General features: G+C 37.8%; 1 protein-coding gene across 1 annotated transcript in view; it reads right to left on the minus strand.

Annotated features, from left to right (window-relative positions):
- Positions 1 to 19,119, minus strand: part of TRHDE (thyrotropin releasing hormone degrading enzyme) — a gene marked incomplete at both ends in the record, with an annotated part of 198,963 nt that overhangs the window by 149,713 nt on the left and 30,131 nt on the right. The window contains one exon of the mRNA XM_084302453.1: positions 10,121 to 10,247. Coding sequence (XP_084158579.1) covers positions 10,121 to 10,247 — 127 coding nt within the window. The remainder of the gene's footprint in view (positions 1 to 10,120; positions 10,248 to 19,119) is intronic.

The following is a 19,119-nucleotide window of genomic DNA, read 5'->3' on the forward strand; positions in this document are numbered from 1 at the left end:
TCCAAGACACTGTCATAATCTCCTGAAAGAAACTCCTCATGCTCTTTGATGATATATGAAAATATCTGCTTTATGTCTGTATCTGTGTTTTTTTTTATGGCACAGAAGATAGATGTGAAAGCTCATTTTATACATCTGCATACAGACTTTTAACTATTTCTAATATTCAGGACATTATCAGTAAGTGGTTATACTTTGTAACTCTTACTGTACCAGTAATGTATAACTCTTAAGTCTCAGATTTATTATGAAATTAAAATTTTAATTGTATAGATTTTTTGGTCGTACCCTCATCTATTCTCTTTTTAGCACAAAGGACCCTCAGTGAAGAATGATTGTTCTTGGTAGAACAGTTAAGGAATTGTCCTGACCTTGGTGTTACACTAAGCACAAATGAGGTTAAAATTTTTAAATACAACTACAAATTTAAAGGTAAACATAAGAAAATAAACAAAAGCAAACACAAATCAGTTTAAGTGAGTCGGTAGGCAAAGTGTTTTCTCATCAGTTCTACCTAGTGAAACTTCTGTTTCTCAAAGTGATATATTTGGTGCGTTCAAACCAGCATTTAATGGAAAACAAATTTTGTCACAGTAGCACATATGGAGAGCATAGTGAACTATCCCAAAGAAGCACAATCCTGACACTGAAAAGCTGGAGACGAACCAGGAACGCTTCCCCAGTACAACACACACACACAAGCAAGCAAGTAAGCAAACAAGCAAAACCACCACCACAAAACCGCTTGTTTACTATTTGCATTTATTGATTATATTGATTTAAAAAATAATAATAATAATTAAAATTACACATTCTTACAAGCCCTAATCAGCATAAATATGATGGCAGTGTTTTCAAAATTGCTGCAAAACCAATTGTTATCTCTGAAAAAGGAATACAGTTCAATTATTGACAAAATCTCCTTTTGATCTTATCTTTCAGTCTTTCTCCACTGAAGTTGTCATTCCAGCCACTCAGACCCTCTGAATATGCAATAGAACTTACAGAGCTCCTCTAAAACAAAGCACCCTAAAACACAGCACCCTAAAAGACACAGCTAATGACTCTTCAAATCTCAGACGAACCTAGGAGAAGGATGGCAGAGCAAACCATAACAGCTCGAAGTGCTGGAAGTGAGAGGAAAAGCCAACAGAAAAGTCCTTTAAGACTCTCTAGCCTGCTTGGACCAAGAAAATAAGCTAAGTAGGCATTGCTCTGTGAGTTTCAAGCTAAATAAAATTGTGCTTCTAAACAGGTTTTTGCATGACATTAACTCTTCCAGTGCAGCAATCTACAGTGTTCAGCAAGCGTAACACTAGGCAGAGCTAAAGCAAATACAGAACACATCTTTAGGCAAGACTGAAAGAAGAAGTCCATTGCAACCATTTATAACTCATTTTAGACTCATTTGAACTTGTTTCTGAGTCTGGCCTGAAAGTTGGTCTTCTTTACGTTTCAAATGAAATGCAAGAGGCCAAATAACCTTTGCCACAATGTTGAATGGAAAGACACTACCACTGAAATGCATTGCTGCTTCAGTAGGCACAACTACCCATTTCAGTCAATTCACAACAAAAAGCCTTAGCAATAAAATAAAATAAAATAAAATAAAATAAAATAAAATAAAATAAAATAAAAAATTGTCTTGCACTCAGACTGCAGATATTAAAAATGTCTGACTGAGCCATGTTGGTGCTGGATGTGGACCAGGATGAAGCAGCACCCTAACCTGCCATATTTTTTTCACCTTTTTTTCCCCTCAGCACAATGCCTTGATATTATTGAGTTTCATTCCTGATGCAGGAAAGCCTCTGCTTCACATATAGTACAGGAAAACCCCAGCCTGTCAGAATTCAGCCTAGCACCCTTGCTTTTTCCCCACATTTGTAACTGCTCATTTATATGTAAAGTAGAAGTTTCCTGAAATGAAATTGAAATTATCTTTATTTAAAAGTTGTCACATGATTATAAATATGAACCAGATACATTCAAAAATACAAAAAGTGGAGTAAGACCTAATGAAACTTTCATTTTACTCAAATAGTGTCACTAGAAACATGTTGCTGTTACTCTGTTAGTTGTGTTATACTATTATTGTGTTATGGGTACACAGCTATCTTGAAGGTTCTGTTTAAGTACCGTTCACTGTGGAAGATTGCAGAGGTGAACTATATGATTAGGGCAACAACAGTCATTTCCCTTTTCCATCAACAGACAATATACGTGAACTGATTGTATAACACTTCTGTACCATGTTGCACATGTAAAGACCATCAGGTTTCTACCTCTCAAACCTGTTTATTTCTGAGAAAAAAAAAAAAAAAAAAAAAAAACTACATTCTCCTCAGCGTTCTAGTTAACTGATTTAGACCAACCACACTACCTACTTCTATCCAAACTAAATATTCTAGCTATGATTTTTAAAGGGAAAATCCTAGTTTAGCACTTCCTACTGCAATCCAATCTTCCTACATACTGACCAAGGATTCACATATGTATACCTTCATAAATGCCATCTAAATCTATCACATTTGATATCACTGTGATGTCATTTTCTATTTCTTCCAAACCCTTCCACACTTGTTTTTCCTCCACACAGCTCTGATCTCACAGTGCCATGCCCTGCCTGGAAAGTACCCTTCCCTATATCTTAATGACATATAGCCCCTATCCCATTATAAAAACTAAGGTTCCCAATGCCTCACTGTTGGCCAAGACCTAAGCTGCTTTCCTACATATGCTTATTTAAGACAAAGTTGCTAGTGAAAAAAGTTTTAGTTGCAGGTTAAAGTCTGATGAACTCTCTCAACTCTCAGATCTAACAGATTGTTAACAATCTTCAGCAGGCTCTCATTTAAAAAAAAAAAAAAAAAAAAAAAGTTCAAAAAGTTTGACATGGTCAAGAGGGTTCCTGTTACAACAAGATTATTTTACAGTTGAAATCTCTACTACCCTTCAAAATGTGATATTCATAAGTGAACATTATTTCTTGTCAAGAACAGCATAGTTAAATTAACAGACAATCACTAGCAGCCCTGGAGAAGACAATCATGGATGACAGCTCTGCTGCAGCAGAGTGAAAAGAGCTATAATGAAAACTGCTTTAGCCATGGCTATCTAAAACATATTATGGATTCATGGGTTTTTAGGCATTTAACCCTCTCTTACCAAGTGGAAGTTCACACATTTTCCTGGTGAATCCCATCATTTTCGCTTAGTTTCTGTGTCTGTCAAAGACCTTTTTACACTTTAAAACTTCTACACAGAGATTCATCCCATCTTTCAGCCACCTAAAAGTCAGACATCAAATTTAAACCAGCCAAATTAGTCTCCTCTCCACGGTTAGCAGAGATACCTTCACTGGTACCTCTGCAGGGATGATTCATTTTTCCTAACTATTGATAAAATGTATCTTCTTTTCTGAAGGCATCTACATTTCTCACACGGTAAAGAAATTGGAGTAGATGCTGTTTTTTGATGTCTACAATTCAATGCATCCACTTCTACATTGGTGTCAACTGCTCAAATGACTTGTTTATTAGAAAATTAGGAAAAATACTCTTTAAAGGATGAAGGATGGAGCAGGAGGTATTCTCATGGCTCGAAAAAAGCCCTGGCATTTCCATGACATCTCTTACAATGCCACATTCTGTTGCAATCTCATAACAGCATCACCCTCTTATTATTTTTAATTAATCATTTAAAAGCCAACTGATGTCACAAGCTGATTTAGTTAAGTAGCCAATGGGGTTACTGTCAGATTTGGTCACCTTCTTTTTATTTTGGGCTAACTGAACAGCATTACTGGCAGTAATGCTGCTAATCTGAGAATTTTCCTTGTTTGAGAGGTTTGGCTTCTATTCATGTTCTAATTAAGATGGGAAGGCAATACCTACATAACAAAAAGAAAACATTTCACTCCGAAGAGGATTATTTCCACCAGACTCTATTCATCTTACTCTATATAAAGCTGCTTTATTTCTACACGTAACTTGTCTTGACTGTTGCATACAATATCAAACTCAAGCTTGCATCATGCCAAGTCACCAGAGACCAGCTTCTCCTTAATAAACTTCCAAACCAGTTACTATGCCCATTATGGTCCTTATTGTACTAACTACTAGAATGCATTGGCTTACCATTTAACATATTTTACCACAATACGTTAAGACAAAGTAAAAGACAAAGACAAAAAAATATTCCTATGTGAATATTTTTTCTTTTCTTTCTTAACATTATACTATGGACTGATCTCCCACACATTGTTAGCTTCAGCTTGGTAACTCGCAGCACCTTTTCACATTTCAAAGCACTATTTCAGTACCTTTTGCTAAGGCTGGAGCACAATTTTTTTGCTCTGTAGCCCTGACCAGTTGCTGTTTTGAAGTGCTCTGAGTTTAAAAATGTTAAAAAAAAAATAATAAAAACTCAAAACAGAAGCTACAAAGGTCAGGGTAAAAGTGACAGTTTATTCTGCGTACAAATGCACTGTACCAACCCAAATGTGTGCAGAGCCACCAAATGTGTTCCACACAGGTGATCAACGAACATAGTAGGTTTCAGTTCTGCTGCCTAAACATGGGCATCCCGTGGAGAGGAGCCCATGCAGGAGCAGGGAATATGGGGGGAGCTGCCACTCATGGAGGACTCGTGCCGGAGCAGTTTGCTCCTGGGGGATGGACCCCGTGGTACGGAGCCGTGTGGGAGCAGTGCTTGAAGAGCTGCTGCCTGTGGGCATTGAAATGGAATTGATTCCCACAGGATCAATTCAGGAAGGACCCCACGTGGAGCAGGGGCAGAGAGTGACGGTGAAGGAGTGGTGGAGACATAGCATAAGGGACTGGCCACAGTCCCCATTCCCCATTCCCCTCCTATGCTCAGGGGGAGGAGTTAGAAGAGGGTGGATAGGGAGAAGGTGTTTTTATTTAGTTTTTTGTTTTTTTTTTAGTTTCTCACTGCTCAAGTTTGCTAGTAATAGGTAATAAATTATATTAATCTCCATATGTTGAGTCTGTTTTGCCCATTATGATAATTGTTGCATGATCTCCCTGTCCTTATCTCAACCCTTGAGCCATTTTCATCATATTTCTCCCCCCTTTTCCTCTGAGGAGGGAGAGTGAGAGAGCGGTTGTGGTGGAGCTCAGCTGCCCGGCTGAGTAAAACCACCAAATGTTCCTTTCCCTCTCTCCTACAGAGGTGTGATGGATTCTCTTACAGTGGAAGAGACTGAACGTCTTTCAAAAAGATTGTGTATCACTCAGATCTAAACTATAGCCATGATGTCGTAAGAATGCTATGAAACTCTACAAGCCCTCAGCATGCTGGAGGTCAGATCAGATCAGCATTTCTTAAATTCTTTGGTTGGCAACCTCTTAATCAAGAGGCAACCAAACAAACTGCTGACAATCATTTTCAAACACTCTAAAGACAAGACCAGAAAAGTACTACATAGCGCTTTCATGTTATAGATGGAGAAAGAAAAACAAGCTATCTTGTTTGGTTAGGGAATCAGGGAAAAGAGCACATGTACATGAATTTCCTTTAAAAATCAGAACAGTTCCCCTTTGAACCTTTTCTTTATATGGTTAAGCATTTTTTTTTATATTGCAGAAAACATTTTAAACTCTTGTATGACACTTTAAAAACTGAACCCTGTTCTTCAAAAATATTCAAAGAGCAAGTGTTAATGATCCAATCTTGTCTTCCTTTGTACAGCACATTCACTGAATCTCTTGGAAAATCACTTTCTGAGATTGCATTGAAAACTTTAAAGTGTTTCATGCTGCATAATGAAAACAAGAGCTTATTTTTGCACAAAGTAATTAATACCTTGAACACACCTGAAAAAAATAAAATGTGTCAAATGCAACCCCAAAGTTTCTGTGCAGCAATTCTTTAGAGAAAGAGATTTTCAAAGGTCCAGAAAAAAAAAATATTTCTTAAGATATATTTTAACACTATAATGTTCACACACATTATAATATTCATATATTAAATATTGATTCATCTCTACAGGCCTCAAGACAAAACAGCAAGGGGATTCACTTTCACCCAGCCTTTCTGTAACATATACATAAAAGTGGATTCATCAGTTGTTCATCTTTCTACATTTCACGACAATTTCAAAGGGGAAAATAAAAAGCTTTCTGCAAAGCCTAAGGTTGTCCCCAACCCTACAAACCCTATTCACAGCTCTCCATCACTGAATTGCCTTAGATGCTTCTCTTTCCCAGGTCTGCACATTGTGAAAATTTAATGTTACTGCTCACACTTAAGTTGAGCTCAGGGGTAATAAAACTTTCTTTCTGTTACTTAGGCAGCTTCAGTGGGAGAGTCTGCCCACATAAGATTTGAACCATCCTCAGGAAGATCTCCCCTCTGCTGATGATGTAAGGAACACATCTAGGGCAGCAGGCTAGCTAATTTAGACATCCCAGCTGAACGTTGGATGACTACAGTTAAATGATTCCTAGCACGTCTTTGAGTTAGGCACCATGCCTCTAACCCTTGAGAGGCCTATGTCTCTTTACACATTTAATACATAATTGCTATGCTAATTACATGGGTGTCTAAATACAGTACTCAGAATAAAAGAAAGTGAGTTTTAAAATGAGTTTTCAGAGAAGCGGCAAATGCATCCCACTAACATTGCAATCCTACAGTGCCATTAGAGGGAAAAAAAATATATCTCAGAAATCCAAAAATCTTCACCTGGGTAGCTTGTTTATGCAGCACATGCAACGTTTTGTCAGTCCTTCATAACTGGACCTGTATAAAGTTTCTTAGTTCCAGTATATGAAATATTCTGTAAAAGAAATTCTGTAGCATTTTAGTAGAAACACTTCACTCTTTCTGGAATGCTATAAATATAGGGATAGCTCTGCCTGTTCAGTCAAAAGGACTAGCCAGATCAGTATGCTCCTTTCCAGCAGCAGCCATAAGCAGATGCTAATGAAAGAGAAAGACCAGGGAAGTATGTATAGCACTCTCTTGAGTATTTCCCAGCTTCTGTTTTCAGACCAGGGGATGTTCTCCAATGGAGCTTCTTTCCAAATACTGGTCCATGCCTCCATTTGGACCTCTGGATTGCATCTACAATCTCTTCTGATGAGTTTCACAAATCTACCACCAGCCACAGTAACTGCAATCTTTTTGTGGTCTCTGCACCTGTCTCCTGCCAGCCTCATTGTATGGCCCTTTATTCTTGGTTGCAAGAGACAGTCAGCCCCTCCACCCCATATCATTCACAGCTTAAAGAGTCACAACTGTCCAAGTGTGAAAAGCTCTTGCTTACCTAATCATTCCCCACAGGGAAACTATTCCAATCTCAAAGATCCTTGTAAGAAAAAGCTCTACACATTAAGAAAATGCTTTGTGTATTGCAAACCGGATTAAAATTAAATATGTGACACAAATACAGAAATGTATTTTATATTCACCAGCCATAGAAACACAATTAAAAACCCTACCGCATATCTTTTCAGAATTAAGCAAAGCCCAATGCCTTATCCACCTCTCATTTTAAGTAGTGTTTATAATGATATTATAGTCTTGGAGAAATCTGTTTTTTAAAGAACTGACTTATTTTTCAGAAATGAAATTCATATGAGAATTATTAGTTTAAAACCCTACACAAGCACCTTCCAGTTCAGAGTATGATGTGGAAAAAAAGAGCACATATCTACAAGCTAAGTAGAACTTTTAACTGTGGAAATTGGTTATTCAAATGAGAAAAATCCCCAATTCACATTCATTACCATAATTCGCATCAATTGGCAAACAAATCTACTGTTCCAGTACATTCAGAAGCCAGCACAGGCCATCTAAGTCCAAAAAATGCTAGTCACTAGGTGGAAAAATGGTTCCCCCACATTCTCCACAGTTCCCAACTATAACAAAGGCTGCCAAGAAGTCAGAGAAGCCCACAACAGACAACAGCAACTACAAACATCTGACTGCAAATAAGTAAAGCAAAAAAGCGTGGCCAGAAGACAGTCAAGTAGACAAAACTGTCAGGACCAAGTGGTTCCTGTACAGCACCCTAGCTGACTTACTACAACATCAGATGATGCCAAATGTCTGTGGAAAGGGACCTTAATGACACGTGAACAAATGAACACAGGTCTCTCTGATATAGCAACACCTCTGAACCTAACTGTCCTCGACTACGCCCACTATATACAGAGTTCAAATGGACAACCCTGTAGACAAAAGCCTTAATGAAGTACACAATGCTTTGCAATGATGATAGAAGTGTAGCAGGTGACAGTCCCAAGGTTCTTTGCTTCACAAAGCACAGGCATGTTTTCTGTATCAGCGCATTTTCACCATGTGCATTCCCTCACCTCCCAGACTATTGGCCCTAACTTTCCATTTCCCAGTAAAAAAAAAAAACAAATCAGCACTCCTTCAGGTTAAAGGCACTAGCATATGCTTAAACTTGGTGATCTTAGTGTTCTGTTGAACTGGAAACAAATGTACCTATGTTCGTATTCAAAGCAAATTTTCAATAATACTTACATCACAGAGAGTGTTGAAATGTTACTTATTATATCTACATTTAATAAATGTAACTTTATTATAGCATAACAAACTTACCAAACTATTTCCTGTAGTATCGCTACAGGATAATTCAAGTTTTCAATCTGTGCTTCATATTAACACAATTTTGCTACAAACACTTGATAAAAAAATACATTTTTACTTGTGGTTATTCCTCCTAATATGGTGCAAGGACATCCAAACTGGAACATACTCACTTCCAATGAGATATTTTAAAAAGATACGCCACAGCATAATGATAACCCATAAAGTATGTTGAGTTGAAAGGCCGTATGTTGTAATTGTGAAAGATATTCTGAAACAGATACAGCCACTACTGCCTGCTGTTACCTGGCATCCACAGTAAACTACCTGAAGTAATGATCGGAGTCCCACTGTTCTTTTCATTCAGAGGAAAGTTTTTGATTATTTTTGCCTTTTAAATTTTTGGCACCAGTAAGTCTGTAACTTCCAGTGTGAGTAACTTTCATACATGAAGCCAGGTATGAAAGATATACAGGAAATCTGATGCACGTGCCATGTTTAATAAACCCATCTGCATATACCTCCAAGCGAACATTGCCTGGAACCCATCATTTAAAGAGAACAAGAAACAAATACCACAACATTCTAATAAAAAATTCATGCGACACCCTCATCTAGCAACATCAATTACTTTATCTATCTCCTACACCGTTAGTTGTAAGACTAATAATGCTACTCAGCAGGCAAGGGTTTTAATGAAATAGACCCTGAGTTTCTGGGAGGATCACCTGTGGTTCCAACTCTAACACTTCTGATCAAATACAAGCTTTCTTCCCGCTGCTGAGCAATAGGCTTTTCTGGATCTTGATCAAACATGCCCCTAAGGAGGGAGGGTGTAATAATATGGTGTAAAATATTCAAGCGTATAGGAGAACAAATGATTGTGGTGAAAGGGAGGAGGAGAGGAAACTGTTTCAAAAATAATAGAAATTGACAGCTTCAACACTGAAGTCACTTGAGCAGCAAAACAAGTTCACGGCAGTTCTTTCAGGAAGCAACAATACAATTAAGCATATGTTAGCCATCATTAATAAACAACATGAACTAGCATAACAAATACTGCCTTACGCTGTTAGAGGCTCCCATTTCTACAAATACTTTCAATTCTGTTCCCCATCTAAGGCTAAGGCCTCAAGTTATAAATATTACAGAACGAATGTCTCCCAGTGAATTTCTAATGAAAGGGAGGCCAAAATAAAAATAATTAAAAAATAAAAATAAATTAAAAAAAAAAGGATGAAGAAGAAACTAATCAGTAGTTACAGTTGCTGCATTCTCTTCCTACTGTTCTTCTACCTAACTTACCCAAGTGCTGTCTGCTTTCTGCTCCTTTTAGTGCAAATATGAGAGGGGACAAATTGGCTTCCTTTCCTCTCCAGGGAAAAGAGGAAAACTCCTTACTTATTGATCCTTCCAAATTAACCCAGACATTCCTTACCTTGAAACCTAGCAAATTCCAGTCTTAAATTTCCTTTAAAAAAGCTGACAGTGTCCCAAGCTCCAATTGAACTTCATGTTCTAGGGGAAATCTTACCTAATTTTGGCAGGGAATAGGGCACTTTAAAATAATCTTCATAAAATTCAATTAGTCTTCTTGTAATATTTAGAGCATAGTCCCCTGATCCTCTTCGGATTGCATCAGGCCTTGCATACAATCGTACCTGTTAAAGAAAAAAAGCAAAAGACTGATCATTCCAGTGTCTACGTATTAAAGTTCTGCTACCTGCGGAGGTGAACTACTCTAAGGTGGTTGTGAGGTGGCAGGGTTATTCCCCTACAGCAAGATGTAGCTGTCATCATCTTGTCAAAACATGCTGTGGCTAAAAAAATGGAACTTACACAATTCAGGTTAAAAAGTTGAGAAGTCACAATCTCCTGCTTGTTTGTGTTGCCGAATAAAAGAATTAACACTGTTTGCATCAAAATAAATATTCAAAGAAAATGCTTACATGTGTTTGCTAGAGATATGATGGGTGGATTAGTATAATGGTTCTCTGCCTACACTGAATGTAGGCAAGATGCAGTAGCTCAGTAGGAGGAAGTTCACGGTTTGTTAAAGGCACATTACATCGAACCCTGAAAGTATTAGTAGACTGTGAAGAAAAAAATGATCATTCTCCTTTCTTTTCTCTGGCAGTGACACAGTTACCCTCGACAAGCTACAAAACATTGCAAAACAACCATTTATAAGCTCATTCTTATACACAAACAATTAACATTCCCCAAACCTCCATGACTGCTTCAGGCCTCTGTTTTCAGCAAGCAGTAAGTTAAAGCTGTTTATACAAGTCACAGACTGCTATGTTCAGTATAGAATTGCTCACATATCTGCCTGCATGGAGCACCAAATGTGCTGGTCAGCTCCTGTCCAGATGAACAAGGTAGTGCAAAGCACCACAAGGTTATTCATTATGCCCTGTCCTCGTATTCCTTTGCAATAAGGAAGCATTAAATATATATAATATACATGTATATGTATATATACAAAGATGACATACAGTTTGTGACAACTGTTAAGGCATAGAAAGGGGGGCTACTTTCCATATTCCCTCTTCATATGCAGCCTAATGGCTAGTGATGGAAGAAGAGTGTGCTTTGTCACTGGTGGCAGTGGCAGAAGATCTCTCCCTGCCCTTCATAATGACCTACTGCTTCCTGTGGTAGGATTTAATCCCACCTGGGGTCCCACAGAATGCACCAGGGCAGAAAACAGAAAACATGAAGTGGAAATTTCAGTTTGGAAAGGTTTCTACATGCCCTGTTCTGAACCAGAAAAAAAAAAAAAAAAAAAAAGGGATTTTCAGCTTCAGTGAGAGCACTACCAAATATTGCTTTACTGCTCATTTCCTGAACCAGTTCAGTTACCTAAGTGGAAACCAGATATCGAACCTCAATGCACTGCACCTGTCAATTCAGTTTTAAACCACTACCTGTTTTTATGGGCATTCAGACACATTGCTGGGCTTTGCTACTAACTGTGTCCATCTTTATATTTATACCTTTGTGTCATATTACAGATCCAGTACACAATCAGCCATACACAGTTATGATTGTAAGGCAAAATGGATAACACTGTGTAACCTAATGAGACATGTAATAAAGCAGACTTCTCATAATCACCACTTGAAAGCATATAAAACATTATCTGAACACCTCAAAGTCACTATATCCATTTATTGCTTCCTTCCAAAGTTAACAGTGTCATGTATATTAAACATTCCTATCTGCTAAACTACTTATAATTTTTTAATAAAATAGAGATTAACCACAAAGTTCCTAATTTAAACTTCTTGAAACCTTTAGTTTATGAAATGATGGTAAGAATCACAATTAAATTTGTGATGAACACTGTCGTGTATCATTAAACCTTTATACACAATTTTGCATAATTGCTTTACTGGCACAGTTGACTGTATCAGCATATTAGAAAAAGAAGAGTCAGCCAACCAGGTACGCAAAAAATCATTCAATTTGACAGTGGCCAAATGTGTCCATTATAAGGATTAGGACAACAGAAGGGAAGAAAATAAAAAAGTACGTACAAGAAAAATCAAGGCTCACCGTGGTGCATTACAACGTGTGCCTTTTGACAAATGCAGAAAAGGCATTTAAAGGTGTTTAAGACGGCGCCCAGGTATCAAAGTTCAAAAACTGCAATGCTACAAATTTTCATTTGCTACCTGCCTAATGTTGAATATAATTCTATTTTTTCCTGTAAAGGGCATCTCTGCCTGCCTAGACCAACAGGGCTGTATTGCTTAACACTCCTAAGCTGGAACACAGCTCAGAAATTATCTGTTCTGTTGCCCAGGCCTTTTAAGCTTTGAGGCAACAGGCATTCCCAAAGCATGCCAGCCACTTCCAGATGACAGGATGGCTCCACACAAAATGCAGTTGATGCTGACACTCTTCTACAACAGATCTTTGGCTACTTCACATGATAGTTATTCGTTTGCCCCAAGCTATGAGAGACCCAAGTTTAGCTTCTCCCGCTTCCTTAATTCAAAATTACATGTCTCCAAAAAATACTATAAATGCCTCTTTATAGGCTTTTCTGAACAAAAGAGGTTGTATGCAGGTTTAATCTTCACCTGTCATATCTAATGATTCCCACTATTAAGAAAATAATTCAAAATTCTGTCCAGAAAGAGTTTGAAGAGAAATAAAGGAGTGAAAGGTAACCAGGCAGTGATGGCACTCACACTGGAAGACAGCCTCCTGGGAGCTGGGTCTGCTTCTGCCTTCCACCCAATATCCACTGAACATAAAATGTATGAAGAAACCTTAGACTCACTCTTGCTTCAGCAAATTCCCTCTGGGTGAGCAGAGGGCTGCTGCATGGGACTACCTGTGGCACTAATCATTTGGCTGGCTGTTTCAGGTGATACCTTCTGAGGAGTCTCCCTCAATCACAATGTGAGGAGCTTGGTCCAGAGCTCTATCTGAGGGCAGGTACATATAAGCTTGACATCAAAGCCCCTCATTTCTATATGCCAATGTCCTTTAATGCGTATAGGCTCATCTTGGCCATCCCTGTTTTACCTCCAAGTCCATAAAACAGGGAACGTGTTATTTCCTTAGCTTATATGCTCAGCATTAAGCAATAAAGACTGTAAAGTGTTCAGATACTGCTCTGACAAGGAGCTTCAGCAGATAAACCAGAATGAAGACTAAGACACAAGATTTGTGTTTAGCACACTTTTTTTTTTTCACTTGTTTACTGCTTTCATTTCAGAAAGCAGATAAGCTGCATTACTTTGTAACTAAATATGTTGGACTGAACAACAGTGCATAATTATTACATACTTTCCCACAGGCTGTTTGATCATTACACTAGAGAATTTGATTTTACATTAATTTAAATAAGAAAACAAACAGATAATTTTCTGCAGGGTCAGACCTAAATATAAATAAAAGTAGTACGTGTTCTGCTATGCAAGATAAAGATGATTCTAGCTTATCTGCATAATTCATCACCTACTGCAATGGCACAAGTATCTGGACCACTCACCAAAAAAAGGCTGAGTATGGATATTCACTTTGAAATAACATTATTTTCTGATTTCTTCAGCTCTCTTTTGTATTTTTGCTCCCTTAACCAGATCTCAAACACATTCCTATACATGTAAATCAGAATGACATATCAGACTTGATATAAAGGGAAAGTCTGGTGTTTTTTACATCTTGAGCTTCATTCTGTGAGTAGAAAGGTGCCCTGGAAGGCTTGCAGACAAAGATGCTTTTACAGTAAGGGTGGTCACCAAGACTAAACCAGCAAAACCTCTTCTTGAAAGCATCAAAGGCATCTGTTTATCTCCCTAACCTGTAGTAGAAACTTAGACCCTCCCTTTAGAAGACTACTTCCAGCTATGACTTAGATAAAAGTTAGATGCTTACAGTAAATGTACTCAATTTTGGTTCCTGATCTTGTCTTCCACCCAAATCAGTAGAATTAGCTATTTATATCTAGCCATGTACCCACGAGTGTCTACACAGCATCTCAAGATCAGTGCTCATGGATCTCTGGGGCTTGGAGCTATACGGGCAATGCTAGAAATAATTCTTCATGCCATTAATAACTACAAAACACATATTTAGAAAGCTGCAGCTGCAAAGTTAGGTTAAAAAATGTTTGTCATAAGTCAACCCACACAAACCATTTCCTCTTGCATACCTGCATTTTTTGCAGTCCTTGATTATATAATCAAATGCTGTCTTTTATTGCATGACTTTTGCTTCTTTTAAAAATGGACAGTTATTTGATTTCCCTTTATTACCCTTTTTACACAGTAACCTGCGAGTATGCTACTACCTTGCAAGTATAAGTGAAGCTCTTTTCCACAGGCTTTGCAAGATTAGGTGATATTAATATTTTTATCTAAGAAAATGGAGAACAAAGAAAGACAAATTCTGGGTGCTTATTTTGACACTTCTCAGTGTCAAGTATACTTAATATCTTTATTGCACATGTTTAAAGCACTGTTCCCATTATATCTTACTGCAGCAGTGAACACTTTACACAGCTTTGAGTCTGGTCACAGGTGTCTTAGTTTGGGTATTAAGAAAATTAGTTACACACGATTAGTAACTAAATGAGACTGTGTCAGTTTATGTAATTCACTCAGCATCTCATAGCAGCTCCAGTGGCAGAGGAAGGGAGGGAACTAAAAGATGGCACAGTCTCACAGCCACCTGACAGCCTACACCAACCTCCTCCCAAGTATCGCGATAGATGAGGCAGGGGCTGTTGAGGCAACAGGCATATTCGTTACAGTGGTGCTGTCCTGATGTCACATTGTTCCTCATGTGTCTAAATGAGGCAAACATAGGAAAGATTTTGTACGTGATCATTGTAGGAATTATATTTTCATAATACCTATAAATATGTGGACAAACCAAAGTTCACGTGGTGAAACAACTGTATAAATTCTGAGGTGTGATTTTTTTTCCTTCTTTCCATCTCTATTTGCAATTAACAATCTTTCAACAGAATTTCTGACTATTAAGAAAAAAAATTCACCCCCTCATAAATCTCTTGAATGGAACCATACTTCCTACCATCAGTCTGAAGTGCTAGATCTGCATCTTCAACCCTACAGCCCAGACCTTCCTTTCATTTATAATGTGCTATTCTTCTTATACAGTGCAGCCATGGATGCAGGAGACACGGCACACTTTGCCAGAAATCATTTTCACTTTTGTAAACAGCAGAGCAAGAAGTTAGATTTCCTAAATGAAATTGCTGCACTGCGTATTTTCTCATTCCTTTCTAACATGAGCAAAACAGTATTATTTCCCCTTTTTCCTTTCAAGAAACCCTGAGCTAAGTGGAACTTTAAATGATGGCAATACAACAACCATAATCAGATACCATCATGGAAAAAGATACCATCATCTTTAAAGACTAATTAAGAAATATTAGTAACCTAATCCAGGTTCTTAGAATGACTTTGGCAGCATTATCAACTAAATCATAAAATGTTCCTGAAACTGGTATGGTAAATTCCACATACCTGTCATAAGTGATCAATGGTCTCCTCTGTTTTTAGTCAAAAGTATTTGCTGTAAAAAACTGCACTTTCAAAACTATTTTGTATATATAGCAACAGCTTCTGTAGTATCTTTTAATATTTCAGCATTTGATACAAAAAATATGTCGAAGTAATTTAAAAATATCTGTAATGCCAGGTCACCAAAACAGATAAATGTGATTGCAAAATGAGAGCTGTTTCCCATAGCGAGGGACAGTTTTGATATATGCTAACAAATATGTAAGAGATTTAGAACAAATCACACAGAGCCAAAGCTAGGTTATTAACTACTGTGTATGAGAAAAATTCTTCTCTCTGATGCAGGTAAAAAATATTCATCAAAAAGAAAGTTAACATTAAAAAAAAAAAAAAAAGATGTCATTATTTCATAAAGGTTCAAAAAAAAATGTGAATTAGTAACCATATACAAGGTACAATGGGTGAATTCTGACAAGTACAAACTGTAAATCGCGATGAATATCCTTACTTCTGGTGAATATGATCTCAGAAAATGTTTCCAATGTACCAAGGACTAGTGATATTAGTTCATAATAAACTAAGGAAGGAGTTTAGAAGTAGAACTGTTCTATTTTGACATTTTAAAAATGCAACTGTTTTTTTTGGTTTGTTTTGCATTAAAATTCAAGTATGTGAAGAAAGAAAAGGATGAAAGGGATGAAGAATGGTAAGAAAAAACTACAATCATTGTTTTTCATTCTGTTAAATATTTTGGGTCAAACTGAAGGCTTTCTTCTGTTCTGCTTTGCTTTGCAGGTAGAAGGAATATGGAATACATCCAACATTCTCGCCACAGGAAAAAAAAAAAAGTCAAAATCTATTATTCTTTTAATTTAATTAATTAACATTTAATTGCAAAGGGACTGTTCTCCAACCTCCTCCCTCTGTAGGAATTCACAAAAGATGAAGTAAGACTGGAAAGAACCTAGGTGCTTTCCCTCTGGCACTAGGGAAAGGCACAAACAACCTTGCTAGAAGTGCCCCAAGCCTGCCCATTTGCTTCCCCGAGGAATTAAGAAAGCTCATGACTTGGCCAGAACCAAGATGTCACAAGGAAAAGGCTTGCAGGCCTGAAGTGTGTCACACACTACAACCCACCTGTTATTTTAGAATTAAATATCCACTTGTACATTTAAAGCCTACTCTTGAAGGCATTCATCTATATGTCACCTTCTTTTTCAGCTTGTGTATTCCCTTTGAAAAACCTTCACTCTTGCAGTGGAATTACCTTCTTAGGAGAGTGACACCTTGTTTGATATCTAGACATATTTTTATTCTTTTATTTATTGCAAGAGTGAGGAAATTGTGCCATGAGGAAAATAGCTCTCTGCTGCTTGTAAGCAACCTGACAAAGAATTTAGACAGTGATGACCACTGCTTTATCTCTGCCACAACATCAGGTATAAATTTGCTGATCACGATAATGCTGTATATTAGTTTACTCCAACAGATAACAGATTCAGTTTTCAAGATCTACACACCCTGAATTAATTCTGCAAGCCATATTTTCTTTAAAATTTTATCCATCTTTTCCATGACTTAAAACCACTCCAACTGCCACCACTGCCTTCACTGATGCCCTGGGGGAGTTACAGCTCACTGGAAGAGAAATACTGCTCCGAGGGAATAAAAAGTACCTCTGTTAGCAAGGGAAGGCTTGTGAGAACAGATGGCTCACTGGGCTGTAATGACCTAACACGACACCTGTTGAACTCAAGGGAATGACTTTTAACTACAGGGGCTTTAAATCAGGTTTCCAGAGGAGACAAGGCATGACCAGCTCCAGCCCTGGGCTAGGGATACTTTCTCCAAGGCAACCTTTCACCACCAGCAGCTGCCCTGTCTACAGTGTGCGTTTTCAGATCACTTAAGAAGTCCCTGTTAGGCAATGCACTGGAAAGGGGCATACTTAAATGCCAGTTCTCTGGTCACAACTACTTCAGATCATGAGAAGCGGGAGCACTGGCTGGATCTTATATCACATGTGCCATAAGGAAAATATCTCTTTGCTGCCTGTAAGCATCCTGACATAGAATTTACTCAGAAGTGGCCATTGCTTTTATCTCTGGCACAGCACGAGGTACAACAAGGCTAGCTTGGATGCTGACAAGTGCAGAAGAAGCATCTAGAATCCCACCCCTCCATTTAAACCAGCCCCTACCATGGACAGTTCCACACACTTGACTACACAAAAACACTTTCTAAGGTAAACCCATGCAAAGCCTTAACCTACATCACACCACATAGGGCTATGGGACTACAAAAGACCTGAATCTACCTCTCTTTCTTTTAATTTGGCAGCATAGCAGCATTTTTCTAAGTGAATGTGGCTGATGTTCCAAAGATAGCGTCTACTTTGCTACTGTGTATACCTTCTCCGATTTTTCTATCTTTCATCCATTTTCCTAGTTGTATTGAAGTTTGAATAGTCTGAGAGCAAAATGAGAATATGGAAATTGAGCCAAGGTCAGATGACAACCTTAAATCATTGTTTTCTCAGACAAATATGGATTAGGTAAAATGGTATCAACACAGGAACCCACTTCACAATTAAGGACAGTTTCTCTTCCCACCAACTTCAAGAAGAATTAAAAGTAACTCTGTCAGGTGTTTCAAGCAGCTCAAAGTGCTTTCCTGTTACAAACAGATGTTTCTGCATATCAACTGGTGTCAGCAATACCACCCTGGGAATAACGTTCGTTCTTTAATCCCTTCCTCAAAGCCAGCAGACTACACATGAAGCACAGCTTCTTGGGAGGCCCCTACAAACTCACTTCAGTCCTTTGTGTGGCTATACCCAGAGGCTCAGCCCAGCACTGCTACATCTGGGGTCTGACTACAGTGATTTAAAAATCTCAGTTCAGGAAGGTACTTATGCATACGTTAAATTTTAAGGATGTCTTTAACCTTAAACATGCACTTAGATGTTTCAGCAGGCCCTAACATTTCAATAGAGCAGCAGCTTACAAATTATATAAAGGGTAGGTAATAAGTCTTATGGTCTTTATTTGAAGATCTGCAATACTTCTGCAGCAAGTGAAAGCTGCAAAGCACATGCAGTTCCACTGTACCTAACAGACATGATTACTTTATAAATTGAGATTGCTTTTGTGTTTAATTTGCTCACTGACTGTACTTTAGGTACAGGTATTGTTTTTATTATGTTACAGAGATAAATGTTCATATTTACACATTTAATAGAGAAGACAGATGTCTGGATGCAGCAGTTTTGCCTGCTAACTCACTGGGTCACTTCTGCAAATCTGACATTGCATCTCAAGTGAGTTTTCAAATCTGATAAATTCAAAAGACTTAACATTTTGACATCATCTTCTCTACAGAAGCAAACAAGCTCCAAGCCAAGTTCTACTAAGAAACAGTATGAATTGTTTCACCTGAGTGCATAGCTCCATATATTTTGTGTGTTCAAATACAATAAACATTACAACTGAGCAAGGATATACTGATGAGTGAAGGAAAGAAT

Source organism: Netta rufina, assembly GCF_964035555.1.
Source record: "Netta rufina genome assembly, chromosome: 1".
In the NCBI taxonomy this organism is placed as follows: Eukaryota; Metazoa; Chordata; class Aves; order Anseriformes; family Anatidae; genus Netta; species Netta rufina.